The sequence below is a fragment of the Cyrtonyx montezumae genome, unplaced genomic scaffold, assembly GCF_038088225.1.
Source record: "Cyrtonyx montezumae isolate F1298 unplaced genomic scaffold, pur_monq_1.0 scaffold_32, whole genome shotgun sequence".
Taxonomy (NCBI): Eukaryota; Metazoa; Chordata; class Aves; order Galliformes; family Odontophoridae; genus Cyrtonyx; species Cyrtonyx montezumae.
The window spans coordinates 720,894-740,832 of NW_027072037.1; the positions used below are offsets into that span (position 1 = coordinate 720,894).

Here is a 19,939-nt window from a genome sequence, read left to right on the forward strand (position 1 = left end):
GTTTTATTGGAATAAATTGATATTAACAAGAGCTGGTAGTAGAGGGTTTGTTTTATACAAGATGTTGTTTAAATGTGGGATTACCAACATTTGGAGCTATTCATACCTCCTTAAGTTATTTTGTGTCAGGGAGGGATAGAGTGGTGTCTCTCTAGGAGGTGCTGAGCTTCCAGCAATCTTGGGAACAGTCGCTCAATCCACCCACCCAGTCTTAGAGTATACTGAAAAGTTAAAATGTGGAAAGCAGGTTATATGCAGCTTAGAGAGTTGTTAATATTTAATTCCCACTTCACCATGCTGCTACGTCACTTCTGTGCAAAGGGATAAATGCTTCAGATCAGCAACTGATGGGTGAAAGGGAAGTCAAAAGGAAGGTGAGATATGCTAAGGAAGATTAAAGAAGCAAAGTCTGACTTTGCATTGGAACACGAATCCTAGCATGTTATACCTCTGTGTCCTGTATACCCTGATGCTTGCAGTGCTTGTGAGTAATTGCATGAAATTAACTTTTCCTTCAGTGTTTTTTAAGAATTGCTTGTTTTCTCCTTGGAGCAGTTGGTTGGATACAGCTCTGCTTCGTTGAGTGAGCGCTTTTTAGTTTTTGTTTGCTTTAAATTGCAGTTAAACAAGGTGAGAAACTACGAAAAGTGTGAACAGTATCAGAAGGGACACAATTTGCAGGATCTGTGTATCAGTGATTTTCACTGCTTTCTTGCTACTCGCTGTGTAGAAACATCATTGGCAGGATTGCTTTTTTGGGTGTAGGGTTTGGAAGACGGTAGCAAAGAAGAAACCAGAGGAGAGCTGTTACATCAGAGCAGCTGAGCTTTGATGGTTTTCTTAATTTGCAGAATATGCAGTCTTATCAGTTCTCATCTCATCTGTGTTTTAGATAGCATTAATATTATGTAATGTAAGCAGCTCAGATACCAAAGGTAACAAATGAGTTGAATCAGCAGCTATTGTTATGTTGGGGTTAGAAATATCCAGCACCATTAGACCACTTAGAGATTTTGTTGATATTTTGCATCTGGCAGTGATCAGGAGAACAGCATTCAGAAACACACATGTAGCAGAAAAATTATAAAACGTTGGGGTAGGATATTTTCTTATGATGTTTTCAGCATTTCCTTTCACTATTTTTCTGCTATACTATTTGTTCTCCTGTGAGAGTCAAAACCCAGGGAACCTTCCTTGATGGATCATCCCTTGAGGAGTGGCAAAGCAGTTTGTTCTTCGTGGAGAGAGAAACAAAGAACTGCAAAATGACCACAAATATTTTTCATTCATGAGAAGCACTGTTTTCCTTTGTGTTGCCCATATGACAGTCTCTGCTCCCCTGGGCTCTGAGGATTATAATTGCTCCTACGTAGAATATCAGGATCCAGGTTAATAGTCAATAATATCACTGAAGGTCTCTGTAAGGATGTGGCCCATTTATACAAGAGAAATAGCATTTTCTTCTATGTAGTCATGATAGTTACGATGGTTTTGGGATTATGCACTGATCAAAATTCACATTTTTATGTGTAAGTGTATAATATAAAGCCCATATTCTGCATTTACATATCTTACTGTAAGAGAGGATAGGCAAACAAATGTTATTTTTTTGCCTAGAAAATGTTTTTTAAAAACAGCCACCTCTTTTCATTATTTGCATGACCTAACAGTTTGCTTTCCTTGGAAGAAATGAAGCCAACTTTTGGGGAGGTTTTGAATGTTTAAGAGGCTGGCTCTCACCTTCTATAAACCAAGGCTTTGTTTGTTGTCATCACCTGTGTGATGTTTGCTGTAATGTGAAAGGAATGAAGATGTTGAGCCATCCAGATATGAATGAAAGAAAACAGAGGAAAAGCAACATTTAAGGTGCAAGCTTTGCATGATGTTATGAAAACACCTAGGATAACTAAAACCAACTTTTTTTTTATTGATTTGCTGTGTGTTTGTTGTTGTTTTTTTATCACACTAACAAGACTTCCAGCCGAGGTCTTCTGGCAATCAAGATTTGCTTGATTTTCCATGGTTATGCAAAAACACAACTTCCATGTAGAAACTAATGGAAGCAGCAGCAGCTGCAAATTCATCTTCTATTTGGAATATATCAGTGTTTATTAGCAGTTTCAGTTTTCCACATCAGCAAAGAGACTTCTGTAGGACAACCTGAAATATTGACCTGAAATATTGACTATGATCCCCTTGAAAAAGAGTTTGGCTTCTGTTACATGATTCCTTTCATTCTTACCCTTCAAAAAGGATTTGGGGGAAATACCCATCTCCTTAGTATATGCAAATATGAGCACAAGAAAATCACTTAGACTTTTTCTATGCTGTATTTATTTTATAAATGACAGCCTGGCTTACAAGGGTGAATCTTACCATCCAGAACTCAACCCACAACCTCCAGCAAGAAGGCAGGGGAGACTGGGGGTGACCACCAGTCTGTGGAGGTCAGTATCAGGATCAGTGAGGGAAATCAGGACCAAATATGGCTTGGAATAATCAGACAGAGCCATGAGACAGGAATGGACCAAAGTCAGGCTGAGACATCACAGAATTAAGTCTGGAGTAGATCTCTAAGAATCTAAGAACATCTAGTTCAACTATCAATCCATACAGTCCATGGCCCAGTGCAAGCCTTCAGTGGAGCTTGTGACTCTAGAATTGTAGGATGGCTTGGGTTGGAAGGGGCCTCAAGGATCACCAAGTTTGAACTCTGCTGCTGACAGGGCTGGCAGCTGCAAGATTAAGTACTAGATCAGATTTCCTAGGGCCCCACCCAACCTGACCTTAAACACTTTCAGGGATGGAGCATCCACATCCTGGCTGAGCAGTCTTTGCCATTACCTCACCACTCTCAGTAAAGAACTTCCCCCTGGTGTCTAATCTAAATCTTCTTTCCTTTGGTCTAATACCATTCCCCCTTGTCCTATCACTATGTACCCTTGTAAAAAGTTGATTTCCCCCATATTTATAACTTCCCTTTAGAATATTGGAAGGCTGCAATGAGGTCTCCCAGCAGCCTCTTCTTTTCCAGGCTGAACAAGCCCAGTTCCTTCAGCCTGTCTTTGAAGGAGATGTGCTCCAGCCCTCTGAGCATCTTTGTAACCTCCTCTAAACCTTCTGCAAAAGCTTCACATCCTTCCTGCATTGCTGACCCCAGACCTGGATGCAACTGACCTTCTAAGCTGCAAGAGCACCCTGCTGGCAAATGTTCAGTTTTTCATCAAGCACAACCAGTGGCAGAAAATAGATAACAGATTCTCTCCTTTTGAAGCAAAGAGCTTGTTCAGATGGCAATTTAAGAAAAAAAAAATCTTATGCCATTTCAAGGTGTTTCTTTGGAGGTTGGGAGGGGACATGTCTCTGCTGAGAAGCAGGCAGATCCTGCAGTATGCCCTTCACCATCGAGAAAGGGAGAACATTCTAGCTCCCTGGATCCGGATTTGGTAAAAGCTGAAGTCATGCAGCAAATGAGTCATGTCGTGTTAGATCCTTCTCAAAATGTTCTTCCTAATTGGCTGAAAATCCTTTCTCTGTAGGTTGCTGGGAACGTCCATCCGGAATGTGATTTTATAGCAGAGCTGAAGAAAAAGGAGGCTGAGTGCACAGAGAACTCAGAGGAGCATGGGAATACAACATCAGGTATCCATGAGGGTTGAAACGAGTGATGTAGAATAAACACACTACCAGAATCAGGACTCAGTCACTCTCAGTGCATGTTTGAGTGTTTTACTCACTGTCCCACAGAAGCACAGAATTGTAGGGGTTGGAAGAGACCTCTAGAGATCATCTATTCCAACTCCCCTGCCAAAGCAGGCTCCCTGGACTGGGTTGCCCAGGAAGACATCCAGGCCTACCTGGCCACATCCCTGTGCTCTGCTCAACTCCTATTCCACCTTCAACTGTGCTTTTTTATTATTATTTTTTTATTATTTTTTACTATTTTATTCATATTCAAACATGGGCAGTCTAATGGATGTTTCTTCATCCTGTTCCTTCCCCTCGCTGGGTTCTATCATGGCATCATAGTAGAGATACTGTCTTCAACAATAGTGTAAACTCTTGACATGATCAGGTCTGTCATACAGCAGAACTCCCCCTCCTGTTTCATTTCTTGCTTTGTGGGTCTAACTAAAGAAGAGTAGATGCTCATCTGGAGATGTTTATTTCTCACGATAGAATAAAAACTGAGAGTAAACTATTTTTATAAGAAATGTGAGGGGCAGAGGGCTGAAGTAAGAAAAAAATCTTCCATATTGCTCAAACGTAATCATGATTCAAAATGTATTTCACTTTCTGTCTGAGGCTGCAAGAAAACCTGGGACAAATTACTATGCTGGCCAGAGGCAGATGCTGGAGAGACTCTTGCCTTACCTTGCCCAAACATCCTCTTTCACTTCATGGAAGAGCCAGGTGATCTATTATTTTTGATTGTATACCCATTATTGTGCTGCATGCCTGAGGCAAGCATTTATAAAAATGATGGATGAAGACAGAACGTGCAAGTTTCTGCCCTGTACTCATATCAGAGCACCCCTGCAAAAATTTCAATCAGATTGGAGGGTGCTGAGCAGATCATCTTGCATACTATGCATGCTATACAGCCACATATAGTCCAATAGTCTGAGGTGAGATCCTGAGCCACAGAATGCTAAAATCAATCAAGTGATTTCAATTGATTTCCACAGGCTTCAGGATCATCTTGCTGGGTAAGTTTTGTACAGAGCTAGTAGAGGACTCATCTAGGTCAGAACTTAAGCATGGATCTTTGTGAGGTTTATGCTCTGATTAGCATGGGATGACATGAAAGACTGAGGAATGAATTATCTGACTGTTCCTTAAGACCAAGGTTGGCAACACAAAGCAGCATCTTGTCATTAAAATAGCATATGTGTTGTGTTGGGTTAAATACAAAGCTAAGCAAGTTAATGCCTTTGTGAATGCTTGCTCTGTGGATAAAGCTGGCCAGGAACAAACTGCAATCCCATAAGGAGGAAAAGATATTCCAGGAAATATGTAGATTCACAAGAAAAAAAAGTCTTCAAACCCCAACCTCTGCTTCATTCAGCACTTGCTAGCTATAAAGGGGGATAAGGAAAATCCCTTTCATCTGCGTACTTTCATTTCCTCTTCTGGGTTTCTCTCACTTATTCATCCGACTCAGAAATCTTTTTATGGAAATGTCTTATCCTCACAGAACAAACTGCTTATTCCAGTGTCAGATCTCCAGAGATAAGTAAGCCCAAGGAAGGTGGGAGTAAGAAGGGGTACATTAGAGGGGTGAGAGCTGAATGAGGCAGCAACCTGATGGAACAGTGCTTCCCAGTCTTCTTCAATGGGCTTGCTTGTCCCTCCTATGATTTCTTCCTTACCACTTCACCTCTACTTCTGTCTCTTTGGGTCACTCACTACTTCCTGCTGCTAATCTCCGGAAAAAAAAGTTAAAACTTTTGTACCAGGCTACCTGGATGTACACATGCTAAAGGTCCCACCAACAATGTGGGATGACAATGGTGATGATTCCCCTCTCTTGTTACAATCTTCACACTAGCCAGACATCTCCTGGTTTCTCTTTTCTGTGTTATGTGGCTCTTCACTGGTAAAAATAATCAATTCTCTTTCAGCTGGGATAGTAAGGAGAAACTGCACAAAGAAAGGCTGGTCAGAGCCATTCCCTTCCTATCATATTGCTTGTCCAGTTGAAGATGAGATTCCACTTGAAGAAGTAAGTTTGATTAAATAAACATATGTGAGTGATGTGATGACGTTACAGGATTCCTTTCTATTCTTGAAGACCGCTGGGGAAGGAAACTCAACAGAAGCTGAAGTTCTGAAGTATCTTACCAAGTAAGGAATGTGATTCAGATTTTACTCTGGCCACTTATTTTGAGGAACTACTAAGAACATTTTATCTTTCAACTATAGGAGAATAACGTTAAGAAAACCAACTGCAAATTCCATGCAGTCATGCAGTTCTGTTGAACTTGCTTGCAGATATAACAATTGAGATTCTCACCCTGGCTAGCATAAAATATTTAGTTCAAGGAAGTAAAAACAAAATATGCTTCAGAGTCTATATCTGTGTGTGACACATTCCTTCAGCTAGACTTACGTACTCAATGATACTTAGAATTTATCTGCAGAGAAAAAAAAGCGTCAAATAAGGATTCAGAAATGTTGCATATGTTTAGTTCATGTCAGCATCTTCCCATTACTGTTTGTACTGATTGCTGTCATGTTGTTTAACTCAGACTTCCTTCCCAGCCTCTGAGGCACAGTAACTGCAGCTCTCCATAAGAAGAAACTTCCACAAAAATGCTTTTCTTCTTTTCTTTCTTTCTTTTATTGCTTCCTTGCATTTTCTAGTGTAAAATAAACAAACTTAATGTGTCTCCAGATCTTTCTTTTTTAGAAGCAACTCATTTAGCTCCAGATAAAGTCCCACTTTATATGTTTACCTGCTTAAGGCTTTGACTACTACTTACTGAGTTTCTTGTCTCCAGGTGGTAAGTGGAAGAAGCCAAGCAATGCAGACCCAGCACAGCTTTCATACGCTTCTTGTGGGACACTGTCTTCCAGGCTGTCTGACAGTAGAGGCCACTTCATACAGTTTTCAGTTCACTTTGTCAGTCTAAAAATGAACACACAGATCTTTCTGTGTAAGGCTAAGCTAAAGACTCCATGGTGGATCTATGTTAGTGTTTTGGTCAGGATCAGCCATAAGCTTTTTAAGGAAGCCCCCCTGTTGTCATTCAGCGGTGCTCTCAGAAAGACTGATGTGGTTTTGTATGGGTAATAACAAAGTGAAAGACAAATGCAGGATGCACATAGTGTTCTCTGACCAAGAATAGAAGTTCAGCCAACTGGACTCTACCATGGTATCTGGAAATGCTCACAACTTGCACGTTGGGTACTATGTTATAATACAGTTCTCTGTCAAGTGTATTATACTGCACCGCTGTATGGTTGTTAGGATGTAAGAATATTGAACAGGGGTTCAAGAGACAGAGCCAAGAGATCAAAGGGAGAGATCTACAGCCTGAAGCTTCTTCATTCTGCTTTGTATTTCCATGCATGATAGCTGAAGTCAGATAAGGCTCACTCAGAGACTGTGCCTGATAAGAGGTGCCACTGAGATTGAAATGGATTTTGATTGATACTCTGATTAAAAACTGAATATGGAAGCAAGAAGAAAAAGGAAAGAAAACATCTCCAGAAAAGGAAAAAGAAAAAAATATATATAAATTTTATTATATATATATCTATTAATGGAAAAGGGAATAGATGGCAAAATTATAAGTAAGGTGATGAAGCAAGGGAAAGTGGAGACACCATAAGGAATAGTTGAAAGCATTCATTGTTCATCATGCAGTCTGCAGGATTGTCCTTTCACTATTGCTGTGCAGAAAATGCAGTATAAATGCAATGCTTACGAAAATTGAGGTTTTTTTTCAGTGTAATTATGGAAGATTCACTTATTCTTTTCACAGTTTACGAATGAGTTTGAAACCAACTTAAACAATAAAGAGTTCTTTATCAAACTATGCTATGTTCACATACCCATAGAATGGGTCTTTGTAAAAGAAATGTTTTTGATTGATTTCAGTTGAAATTTCCTATGGAATTAGGAAGGGTAAAAAAGGCTCAGAACAGATTGGAAGCACCAAATAAAGCAAAACCTCCAGAATCAGAAAAACAGACGTCATTTGGCAATTTACATGACAAGATATTCTCTTATTTTATAGCAATCCTACTTTTCTACTATAAAGATCATCTATACCATAGGATACAGTGTGTCCATTACCTCACTCATTATTGCTGTGACAGTTCTTATGGCATTCAGGTATGTGAAGTTATCTTCTGACTTGATTCGTGTAATGGTTCTTTGTGTCAGTCTATATGAGACATGATTAGACCTAAGGAAGTAATAGAAACAAACTCAGAAGAGTAAATATAAGACTTTCAGGCAATATTAGTTTAATAGTATTAAATTCAGGTTAGAAATTAAAGATTACTGGAGAAACAAAGAAACAGGAATCTGAACTGGGAAATAAGCACTGTCTGCTAGCAATAGTCAGCAATTCAGATCGTAAATAACTAGGAGGTAGATTTGCTTACTTGAGCTGGAATGAAGATAGATTTTAATAAGTTATGTATGCTTGCTTATATGAGCTCAGTGGATTCTGTATCAAGAAAAATAAAAAAGAACTCAATTTTGAGCCAATGTTCTGTGGCACTGTATATATCACCATTGAAACATTTAGAACAAACAGCATACCTATGGAGTTATGAAGTCTGAATTTGGCAAGTTTGGTAACATTTCTTTCTCATGTAACTTCCTATTCATTAGACATTTTCACACGTATTTTAGAGTATTTGGAGTAAAAACAATTGCTTGTTTTCTCATTCAGTGTAGGTTTGATGCTTGCTACCACATAGGATTGATTTTACAAATCTCTGCTTACTCCTTTTATTTGTGCAGAGCGAAAAATAAAATAATAAAATGAAAAAGAGATTTATTATCACTTCTTTCTATTCTGTGAGAGTCAGGTTTCTCTGGGGAAAGTTTCTTGACCTCTTCTGCTTCCTAGTTTATGTCTGGAAGTCAATAGTTACATGTATAGACATCCATTCTGACCCTGAGAAAACAAACCAAGTCAAATAATGGGAAAGAAACAATTGACAGCAAGAGATTTAGAAATAGGGAGGAAAGACTTATAGTAAAATGCCAACAATGGGATTGGCATTTCTGTTTGGTAGTAAAATTCTGCACACGCAAACTGAGCTTGAAGAGTAGGTTACTCTGAGATCAATGGATCTGAAGGGAATTCTTGGTAACAATCAGAAAAATTAATCTGCATTGACTCAAGTGTCTTTCTGCATGTGCCTGAAAGTACTTATTCATAGGTTCATAGGTTCATAAGGTTGGAAAGGACCTACAAGATCATCTAGTCCAACCATCTTCCTATCACTATCCCTACCCAACTACTAAATCAAATCCCTGAGGTGAAACAAATCCCTACTAAATCAAATACTTGAGGTGAAACAAGGCTTTACTGTGTATCTGAATTACTGCCAGCACAAGTCAGTGAACTAATTCAGTAGGACTTCTCTTCTTTTCTTCCAGGAGGCTACGCTGCCCCAGAAATTATATCCACATACAGCTCTTTTTTACTTTTATCTTAAAAGCTATTGCCATTTTCATTAAGGATTCTGTCCTGTTCCAAGAGGATGACATTGACCATTGCAGCTTTTCTACAGTAAGCACATGGAAAGCAAGATATTGTGGTACTTGATTATTTTTTCATTCTATCTATGTATGGACTTACTATTCACTGCTCCTTTTCCTTTTTTTAATTTTATTTTGTGTTGGTGAACACTAATTAGTACCCTCACCACTGTGTTCTAATGTTCTGCTTCCATAAGGGTGGATATTCTGTCATTCTATGTCCTGAACTTGTCAATCTGTGATCCTACTGTATTCTGAATCAGATTTAGACTGTGCTGTAGAAATGAATAGTATCATTATTCTGTTGTTATTCTTTGACTCACAGGCTAAAATCAAAAATCTTTTGAATATCTCACAACATTTTTTTGTTTTCTGGAAAAGTTGGATTTTGTGTTCTTGACTAGAAGCTCCAAACTGTAGACCACAGAATGTGCAAGGTACTAGACAACCAATTTAGCTTTGGACCAGTGATGGATATTGGCAATAAGATGGTTTTCAAATGGAGGTTAATTAGCAGGTTCCTTGACAATGCAAAACTTAAAACTGAGGATAACAGAAGAAGTGATGGGTCTTTGAACATGCTTTTCTTTCCCAAGGGTTAGTGAGCATTTGAGTCTACTTGTATAAGCTACACTGAAAGAAGTCCGTGTGTAGGAGAAATCACATGCTTGGGAGATCAAACTATATTACTAGCACGGAGACAGGAATTAGAATCCAGTAGACTCCAAGCTGTACTATTGTTCAGGAAGCCATATTACATTTGGTGATCTTGCTTTAAACATGGAAGTAAATGTGAGATCCTGCTCTTTTTAGATCTTTGGGCTCTTTAGATCTTACACGTCTGCAAATATAATTTATATACTTACATATCATGTCATAATTACGACCTTCTTTACCTGTAGACTGAATGCAAGATCTCAGTTGTTTTCTGTCACTACTTCATGATGACCAATTTCATATGGCTGCTAGTAGAGGCTCTTTACCTAAACTGTCTACTACTCTCATCCCTTTCTCATGGAAGAAGATATTTCTGGTGGCTGGTTCTCTTCGGTTGGGGTAAGTAAGAATTTTATATAAAATTAATGAAAGACAAGATGCTGCAAAAAGCTTTATTCATCTGACAAAAACACAGGAAGTAATTGAGCCTGTCTAACTAATGTCAGTAGCAAAAATCAAAGCAAAACATTGAGTTTGCTTTTATTTTTACACATACATTAGTGATGAACAATCAAGGTTTTTAAAAGTATAGCACTGAAGTCTCTATGAAAGAAATAGAATATTAAGTACATCTGGGGATTCATGTTAACTATCTGTACCTGAAAACTTCCTCGTTTGAGTGTATGGGCTAAAAGAAGTTTTGATCAGTTCAGGAAAGCAATCCATGCCTGTTAACACAAAGGTTAAGGTTGAGCTTGACAACTAAGAACACCAATCTCTGTGTTCTAGGTAGATTTCAAGGAAGGTGTAAGGTGGAGTGCATCCAATTCTGTATTTACAAACTGTTCACGTTGCTATTATTTGGAGAAATAAAAAAATATTCAAAAAATATTATATATAAAATAATATAATATATAATATTACATATAAACATAATATATTATATATATATTTACAATATATATAATATAAAATATATAATATAAAAATATTCATTAAGTCATTTGTCATGTGAAAAGAACACATTACATCAATCTAGGTTTTAAAGTGCTGTCTGCATGCAAGTGCTAAAGTAAGATCACATGTGAATTACGTTCATGCAGGTAAGAAGTTGCAAGCTCAGATCTCCCTGGCAGCACTATGCCATGTGTGAGTAGCTTTTATATCCTCTACATTTTCATATTGATGCGTGATCACCAAATAATCAATCTTGTTTCATCCCATGAGATTTAGGAACACACAAAAAATAATTACAGATGTGAAAATGGCTGAGATGCAGCATCTCAGCAGAGTTCCAATGGATAATATTTTAATTAATTGATGAAACCAGAAAACAAACATTTTTGTTTAATTGTCTGACAGGTTTCCCAACACTTTTCACTTTTATATGGATATTAGCAAAATTCTACTTTGAAGACACAGCGTAAGTCACTGTTTCCTACATTACTATGTGAGTAACATTTTAGAAATAATGATAGCTATGAAGGCTCATGTCATGGATATGGGAAAATCGTATCAGTGTACTACTGGCCTTTCCTTTCTCCACATCACCATTTAAATAAGTGCCTGTGGTGGAGGACTGAGTTTCCATTCCCCTGTAGACACAGTGAATAGGGTTTACAACATCTACTAAAGTATAATCTGGCAGCAGTATTGTCATTGTGCAGGGCATCCTTCCCAGGAAGCTCATCTATTTAATTTGGCTGCAAGAGAAAAAGAGAAAAAGAGATTCCAATCAGATAAGGAGGATGATAAAGCACATTTTTTGGAGCTTCTGATACAAAATACATTTGGAATTTCTGAACCTTAGAGTTCAGACAAAATATTTCACATCTTAAATATGTGTCTTTGAAGAACAAATCTGTATCTTTATATCTGTCAAGGCATCATCTGTTCAAGTGTTTTGTTGGAACTGTCACATTCTTGGCTGTCATTTAATACTTCATGATGGCTCTACTTTCTGAAGAGAGTAGGATAATCTGTAAGAAACTATATCTTGTATAAAGCAGATACATATCTGAGTACTCACAGTGTACCTACACCTCCATAAAAAGTACATCTGTTGAGAATTTCACTGTTACGTGGTGTCTTGATTGCAGTGATTACATGCACCTGTTTTCTAAACTTAATAGTATTTCCTCAGATGCTGGGATATCAATCAAGACTCTCCTTATTGGTGGTTAATCAAAGGACCTATTATAATTTCTGTTGGGGTAAGTATTCCTAACTTTATGAACACTAGATAGAAGAGAAAACAATCTTCTGAATGCAAATCTAATTACTGTTGGATGAAATGTTTTAGTTTTGAAATGAGAAAGAGGAATGGTAGAATTCGTACTGTAAAAGTGTTTTATCACTTACCTACCTTCAGTTAGTCCAAAACGAGGCAGAGCACTGCCCTGTTCCCATCACCTATGGCAAACGTTCTTCAGAGAATTGAAATTTTCCTGGAATGTTCAGTCTGGTTGAATTCTGTGGTGAGTGATTAAAGTAATAGATTTCTTTCACTAGTGATAACAATAATAATAGCTCTTGACTTTTTACATTTTTTTTAACGTAACTGATGGCCTTAAATGATTGTGGATTACTTGTAATTGTCATTAAGACTGAGGATTCTGTGAAGAGTCAGCTGGTCTCAAAGTAGATGGCTTTAAAGCAGTCTATCTAAAGATTAATTTAATTAGATGAGAGATGCATACAAATAAGTATAACATAAATGTACAAACTCAATTTGAACACTGGTCATAGGTGCCATGTTCCAATAAAATGTGACATTTCTTTCTACCATTAGTTTTCTGCTTACTATTTTCTGTCTGACATCCTCATTTGATTCAAGGGGTTACAGCGATGAATTCTCTACTTGAATGCACTTAATATTTTAGAGTGCTAAACTGATCTATAGACTTTAGCAAGGCGATGCCAAATAGCAACTGGATAAAATTTACTTCACAGGTTAGTACTGACTCTAACCAGCTCTGGAGCTGAGATTCCTCAGCTTTCTTCAGAGTCAACAATGAGAAACAGGCACTGTTGGTATGTGATTCATTTGATGTCTGACTTTGGAGATGACTCATCCCCAACTCAGTCTGAGACCCTTATGATTGTCTTGCTCTCAACTGACTGTAAAAAGAGAACAGAGTGATCAGCTCAGATGCAACCTTTGTAGATATCTATATTTAACAAGATGAATTCTAATGTCTAAAGAAATGCAACAGCTATCTCTAACAAGAAAGAAAATGTGATCTACGAGGTTTATGAATCACATGAGATACTGACAAAAGTAGCTTGCTTAACAGAGGTAAATTCTCAGGTTCTCATCTTGTTCTCTTCTGGAAGGAATGCAACCTACTGAAAGGATTGAATGCTGCCAACAGGGATTATAATAGTGATAATCTTTCAAAGGTTTCATTGAGGCTACACAAATGACATGATAACTGAAAGCAAATAATAATGTTCACTGAAAAGTTCAATATGATAAAGTAACTTTTTTCTTTTTTTCAAAATGATTATTTTAAACAGGTCAATTTTGTCCTATTTATCAACATCATCAGAATTTTGCTGAAAAAACTAGATCCTAGACAAATCAACTTCAATAACTCATCTCAATACAGGTAGTGTATAGAACAATAAAAACATTGTCAAATATTTTAGTCACAAAAGTTCACGTACAGAAGTACATGCCCAGTGCCAAAACCGGCCTCAGTTTTGCTTGGATTTAATAATAGAAATTCCCAGTGTTATCCTGTTCCATTTGAAACTTAACTAAGAAGTAAATTGTTGTCTAGAGTTGTTTTTCTATGGACATGAACTATACAAGGAGACTGCATATTGCTTAATCTTTGCTTACTAATAAATATTAAAAATTTAGTGGCTCAAGTAGTGCAAATTATATCGTAATGGTTTTCTTTTCCAGAATTACACTTTTGTTCAGAAAAATGAATGCCAAAATACCTTATATCATAAACATAGTCTTGCTAATAATTCAGTAAGCACAAGAACTATCTATCCAGCTGTTTTCTCATTATGCTTTCTGACTAGCATTATAGACCAAGGAGATAAGAACTTAATACCTAGAAAATTAATCTCTTCACTAACTTTTGTTCATCATTATTACATATGGCATGCATTTGTCCTCACTTTGAAAAAAATAATATTCCCTTACTTCTTCTCATGGCCCATGTTAGACGTCTCTCAAGGTCAACTCTGCTTCTGATTCCATTATTTGGAACCCATTATATCGTCTTCAACTTTCTTCCGGAATATACCAGTCTTGGCATTCGGCTTTATTTAGAGCTCTGCATTGGATCTTTTCAGGTAAAGTCACCACAGAAACTTCACTTCCTTCTTTCCTTCCTAGATTTTCTAATTCAGTCCAGCTCCTACATGACATCTAGAAGCAAACAGAAGATAACTGTAACTTCAAGATAGTATCTCCTCAAGGTCTTTGCTGAGATAGTGATCTGAGGATGCTATCCACATCCTACCTGGCTGTATGTTAGATTGTGTATTTGTAGATTGCCAATACAAGACCAAGTTTTCATTATACGTCTGTTAGTTCAACATTGGGGCAAAGTCAGACAGGTCGAAGTCATCTTTGCTATCAGCCCATGGGTCTTCCCTGATTTCACTGGCAAGATCAATCCATTTGGGGATGTTGATAGAACATCCAGGGGCAATAAAAGCTGCAGGTTCAGCCCCCTTTCCAATCCTTTGGCAAAGAATACATTGATAGTTTAAATATATTTAAAAAATAGCTGTGTTGGGTGTAGATACCAGCCTCAGACAGACTGCTGCTCTGGGATATCATATGTGTTTTTCCTTCTGTGATAAGAAAAAAGTGTTTCATGTCTGTTGGGTGCCCCCTTGAATTGATACACAAGGCATGAACAGTTTGATGAGCTTGATGCCAACAGGAACAGCCACTGGGGCTGTTCTGACATATCCCTCCAGGTAGATTTAGTGCCTGAGTTAAAAGCAAGGCAGCACACTGCTTCCCTTTGCTTTACTCTCTGTGTCTGTGCCACATCTCAGAGTCTAAAAGAAACAGATGTGTGCAATCCTACCAAACTTCAAAAGGGAGCTCATCTCTAAATGGCTGCGTGGCATCAGTTGTCAGTGAGCATTACTGAAAACCCACAAGCAGTGCTGGTTCAGCCCTTGTGCAAATTTAACTCGTTGTGCTCACCCTGTACAATCACCCCCACACAACTGAATCCTGAGCCTTGGTAACTGAATCTGCCCTTCACTGTTAACTAACAAAGTAAGAAAAAAGTAAGCTGAGCATAGAGATGATGTGTTTAGTGAGAACCTGACCACAAAAATGCATTGACCTCCTCATATTTTCCTTTGTTTATCCTAGTTCAGAAACTTTAAGAATGTATTTAGTGGGCAAAAATGTTATCTTATCTGATCCAAGTAATCAGAAAAGCTGTATGAGCTCCTTGGCTTTAGGATGTGCATGCTTTTTTAAGCATAATTTGAGGGTTCCGTTGCTGTATCGTGTATTCTCATGAATGCCTGACACCTTACTGACTTTGGTGACAGGCAATTAAACAGCTGATTACCTGTCTGATTGGCTGTACATAATTTGTAAGAGTACTCTAATGCAACAGGCTCACATGCGTGGCACTTCCATGGAGTCAGTGCCAGGGGCCTTTTCAAGCAGTGATAACACTCAACTGCTGTTTTGTTTTGTCTTGTGTTTCTTCCTCAGGGATTTATTGTAGCGCTCCTCTACTGTTTCCTGAACCAAGAGGTAAGGGAAATATATCCTGTACAATACTGATTTCACATGCAGATTTATGAAGTTAATAATGAGAATCATGCAAGCAGACAATCTAATGTTTTCAGTTTCACAAGATAATCTGTCAACACAGGAATCTGTGAAGCTGAATTGCATTTAAATATTCTTCATGAGAATGAAGCCATCTAGTGGAGTAACAAATTATTCCATCAAGTCTTTTTTTTTTTTTGTCTGTTTTTGTATTGTGGTGGGGCTTGGGTAACCCTTGCTAGGTTCAGACTTAACACAAGCTGCCACAGTGAAGCAAAGTGACTTCTAGATATTAAAGTTACTAAATAATTAAATTGTAAATAATTCTAAACTTATACAGATTGTCCAATGCCAGAATATTATTTTACAGTGTTTTTAACGTACTCGTGAATATTTTCCTTTCTTTGACTTGATAGATTTTAGACTATTGTAGAGCGTGACTGGGATTCAGACCAGTAGCTGTCACCCAGTTCTCTTGATTTGGTCCTCACAGGATCTGACACTCAGCACAGAATATCTGTAGGATTCTTATAAATAGAGAGAGCTATGGCCCCTCCAACTATGGATGAAGACAGGTCAGCCTGCTCAGATCTGGCGCGGGATTTGGGCAAATATGTACACTTTCAGACCTTGTTCTACCCTTTTTTGATCCTCCCGCTCCCCCCTTCCCCTCCGTGGATTTGCAGAGCTCTACATTTTCTGTGTCCTCCAAGCACGGTGCCCTTTGTTTCATCCTGCCTGGAAATGGCACCTCTAACTTGTTAGTCTGACAACTAGATGACTAAGAGGTTTGGTTCTTGGCATTGTCTTTCAGCTTAGAAGTCCTCAGTCAGATAATCCTCACATGCTCTCATCTATTAGTGTAACTGAGCAGACATATTTGCCATCAACGGTCCCTTTCTTACTATTCCTTGTTGCCTTGGAAAAGGTCCTTGGCCAGATGCCCTCAGAGGAGAAAATGCTCCTCCACAAACCCTTACAATTTCTATCTGTTGCTTCTTACAAGGGAGAGTTTCAAGATTCATGTATGCCACTGCACAGAGCACCGTCTCTGAGGGTGTCAGAGCTGTGCTGAGGAGATAAACCTTATTCCTAATCAACAGTGAAATGTAGAGAAAGATTTAAGTACAAAGTGCAAACATCTGTGATGGAGCTGACCCCTGGATTGTATTGACTAGATCTCCATTTTCCAAGCCAAAAGTTTTGAGCTGATTAAGCTTGAAAACAGTATTTAATCAACTGCTTAGCCATGATCAAAATATTAACTTGATTATTTAGTAAGAAATTTCTCAAATATAAAACTGAATGTCTTCACATATATTAGCACTTCTTAGCATGTTCGTTGAGTTTATGACTGGACCTTTTTGAATTAGGCTATTAAATAGTTAATATTCCTGTTCACCAGAGATATTTTAATAATCTCTAATCTCTTCTGATGGTACTCGTTACCTTCACATCCAGACTGACACTGCAGACATACAGCACTCCACTTTAGATATTTCCTTCCTATTAAGCATCTGGGAAGACACATTTCTAATGAGATTCAGATGCTAAAACAGTCCTTGGTGAATGGTCTGGATGCAGTGTGTGTTTCTGTGAACATGCCAATGCATGGCACACGTACTTGTCAACAACAGAAAGCAAATGATTGCTCATGGCTTTTTCCCCTTGCTATTTTAAATAGCAAAGTATGATTATTCCTTAGCCACAATTTGAGGAGTGTAGACTAAGGAACGTGATGCAAATTATACTGTTTTAGAAACAGATGGGAACAAGAAGACTTCTCTTAGCAACTTGGAAAAGCAAACAACGTACAGATGATGTGTTTAATTGAGCAGACACAGTTGGTAGCATCATTCCTGGAATAAATTTCCAAAGGATTTGGGAAGGAAGGAAGGAATGTGGAATGTGGAAGGAAGGAAAGAAGGAAGGGAGGGAGGGAGGGAGGGAGTGAGGATACTGAAAAAAAACAACTAAGAAAATATCGTATTAATGAAGAAAATCTTTTTTAGTGCTAGAGTTAGAAGCTTCATGGTATTTCATTTATCAGAAAACTTAGATGACTACACTATGCACAAATATATCAAAGTATACTTGCTGGGAAAAAAGTTTCTTATTGCTGATGGACTTTTCAGTTAAGTAGAGGAAGGTGGACTCTGTTAGTAGGTAGAAAATGATTTAAGTTAAAATAGAAGTGATCCTCTTTTTCCCTTCCTTTCCCTTCCTTTCCCTTCCTTTCCCTTCCTTTCCCTTCCTTTCCCTTCCTTTCCCTTCCTTTCCCTTCCTTTCCCTTCCTTTCCCTTCCTTTCCCTTCCTTTCCCTTCCTTTCCCTTCCTTTCCCTTCCTTTCCCTTCCTTTCCCTCTTTCCTCATGATGGCTCTGATAATAAACTTTTGATTACTGTGCCTATAATCATTAAGGAGGAGCATAGGACAGGGCAGATCAACATAAAGTATGTCCTTAATCCTGTAGTCATGTAAAAATGAGAATCTTTTACTGTTTTGAACATTAGAGGGCAACTCTGAGGTAGCCACATAAGACTTCTCATCAACACAGTGGAATGAACAGACTAGGACAAGTCATCTCAACCACAGTCTAGGAGATCCAAACTTTCTGTGTCACTAGAATGGGAGCCCAGAGGAATTATCTTGCTCATCAATGTCTGAATTTTACCTTCTTCTAGAAACAAGCTGTGTTTTTCCTCTTTCCCATCAGCCTCCTACTCAGTGTTTGACCACATAATAACATTCTCCTTTCCTTTTGAGGTGCAAACAGAAATTGGTCGGAGATGGCACGGTAAGAGATATGGACTTATGCCAGTTTGGAGAAGGACAAGATGGACTGTCCCGACGAGTTCTGGAGTAAAAATGAATACATCTGTGTGCTAAAGACAGCCTCCAAATCTGGAGTAATCACAGTAATAAGCCTGATTAGGGAAAACAAACAGCAACAAGAAATCCTTAACAATGACAGTGTATTGAGAGCAAACTGGAAGATCCACTTCTGTGGAAATTCTGCCCACCAGCTTTCTCTTGCATTACAAGTGTTAAGGTGATGGATTAAAGACTGACTGGACAATTAAAATCATCCTCTCATGGATAAACTACTGCAGCACAGCAAATGCAAATATATTGCCTCTTTCTCATTCCCTGTCCGTACTCTCTTACTAATGAACTGTATAGCATAGTGTATTAGGGAGAGGACACCAGGAGTACCCTTCAGCGACACCATGGATGACCAGCTGTGGAAATGAGTACTCAGTCTTTAAACAAGAGGAGCAGGAGTCTATCCACCTTGTTCAATCTTAGTTCTTTATTTCAACTCTGTAGAGATGTAAATAGGAAACGAAATGCCTTGTCAAATTGCAACGTGTCTGAAAAGTCCTCTTCTGTTTCTTATATTCTCTCTTTACATGAAATCCGTCTCAATACGCATGGCAAAAACAAATACATTCTCATGTTCAAGTGTTATTCCAATAATTACAGGATAGATGTTTTCTGAAAGGCAGATGTCAGAAATAAGAGGTACTGAGAAGGACACAACTCCATAAGATAGTCGTTAAGGAATAATTGCTCTTCACAAGCAAATTCAGAAGAAAAGTAGTAAATTTGTTCTGCACAGAAAGAGATGGGCTAGGGGAGCAGTAGGAATATTGCTAAGTATTTTTTTGTGTCTGACTAGCTGTGCTCGCCAGTGTTGTCGTATATTCAGAAGCCTGTAAATAAATGTGCCCTTCTAGTACTTGGATTTGTGATTTTATTTTGTCCCAAATGGTTGTTGTATTCTGTAGATGAACTGATTCGTTCACCTCTTTGAGGGGAATATCAGGGCTTGGAAAGGAATGAGGAGAGCTAAACTGTACTGAACAGCAAGGACTGTCAGATGATATATTTTCACTCTACTCTTTGAGACACTCCAGTGTGCTTCTAAGTATCATTATGCAATAGAAATAGCAATACAAGCATGTAGAATTGTGGTCCTTCATTGCATGCAGACAATTATAGTTAATGCAATTATAGCTAACTAGAAAAAGTGGAATGTTACATGTACAAGTTTTCATGTGAAAGCTGAATGTCAAGGAGGTTTCATCCTTTTCACTTGAGGAGAAGTGTTTTTCTCTTTGTTTTTTGTTTTGTTTTTGTTTTTCCTTCTCCTCCAGTTTGTGAAAAACACAGCCATGTTTGAGTTCAGAGCTGAGGGTTGGAGAAGAGTCTGAAGGAGTGTTGGGGGTTCTTTGTTTCCATTTCTGCAGAGACACCATAGTACAAAGGTTATGTTTG

General features: G+C 38.1%; 1 protein-coding gene across 1 annotated transcript; it reads left to right on the top strand.

Annotated features, from left to right (window-relative positions):
• The first annotated feature begins 439 nt into the window (after positions 1–439).
• On the top strand, positions 440–18,727 carry GHRHR (growth hormone releasing hormone receptor). The gene is made up of 13 exons (XM_065744903.1): positions 440–484; positions 3,540–3,642; positions 4,306–4,413; positions 5,625–5,725; positions 7,746–7,843; positions 9,128–9,260; positions 10,132–10,285; positions 11,249–11,309; positions 12,030–12,099; positions 13,406–13,497; positions 14,071–14,200; positions 15,600–15,641; positions 18,425–18,727. The coding sequence occupies exons 1-13, from the start codon at positions 440–442 to the stop codon at positions 18,545–18,547; spliced, it is 1,260 nt and encodes a 419-aa protein (XP_065600975.1). The 3' UTR covers positions 18,548–18,727.
• The last annotated feature ends 1,212 nt before the right edge of the window (positions 18,728–19,939 follow it).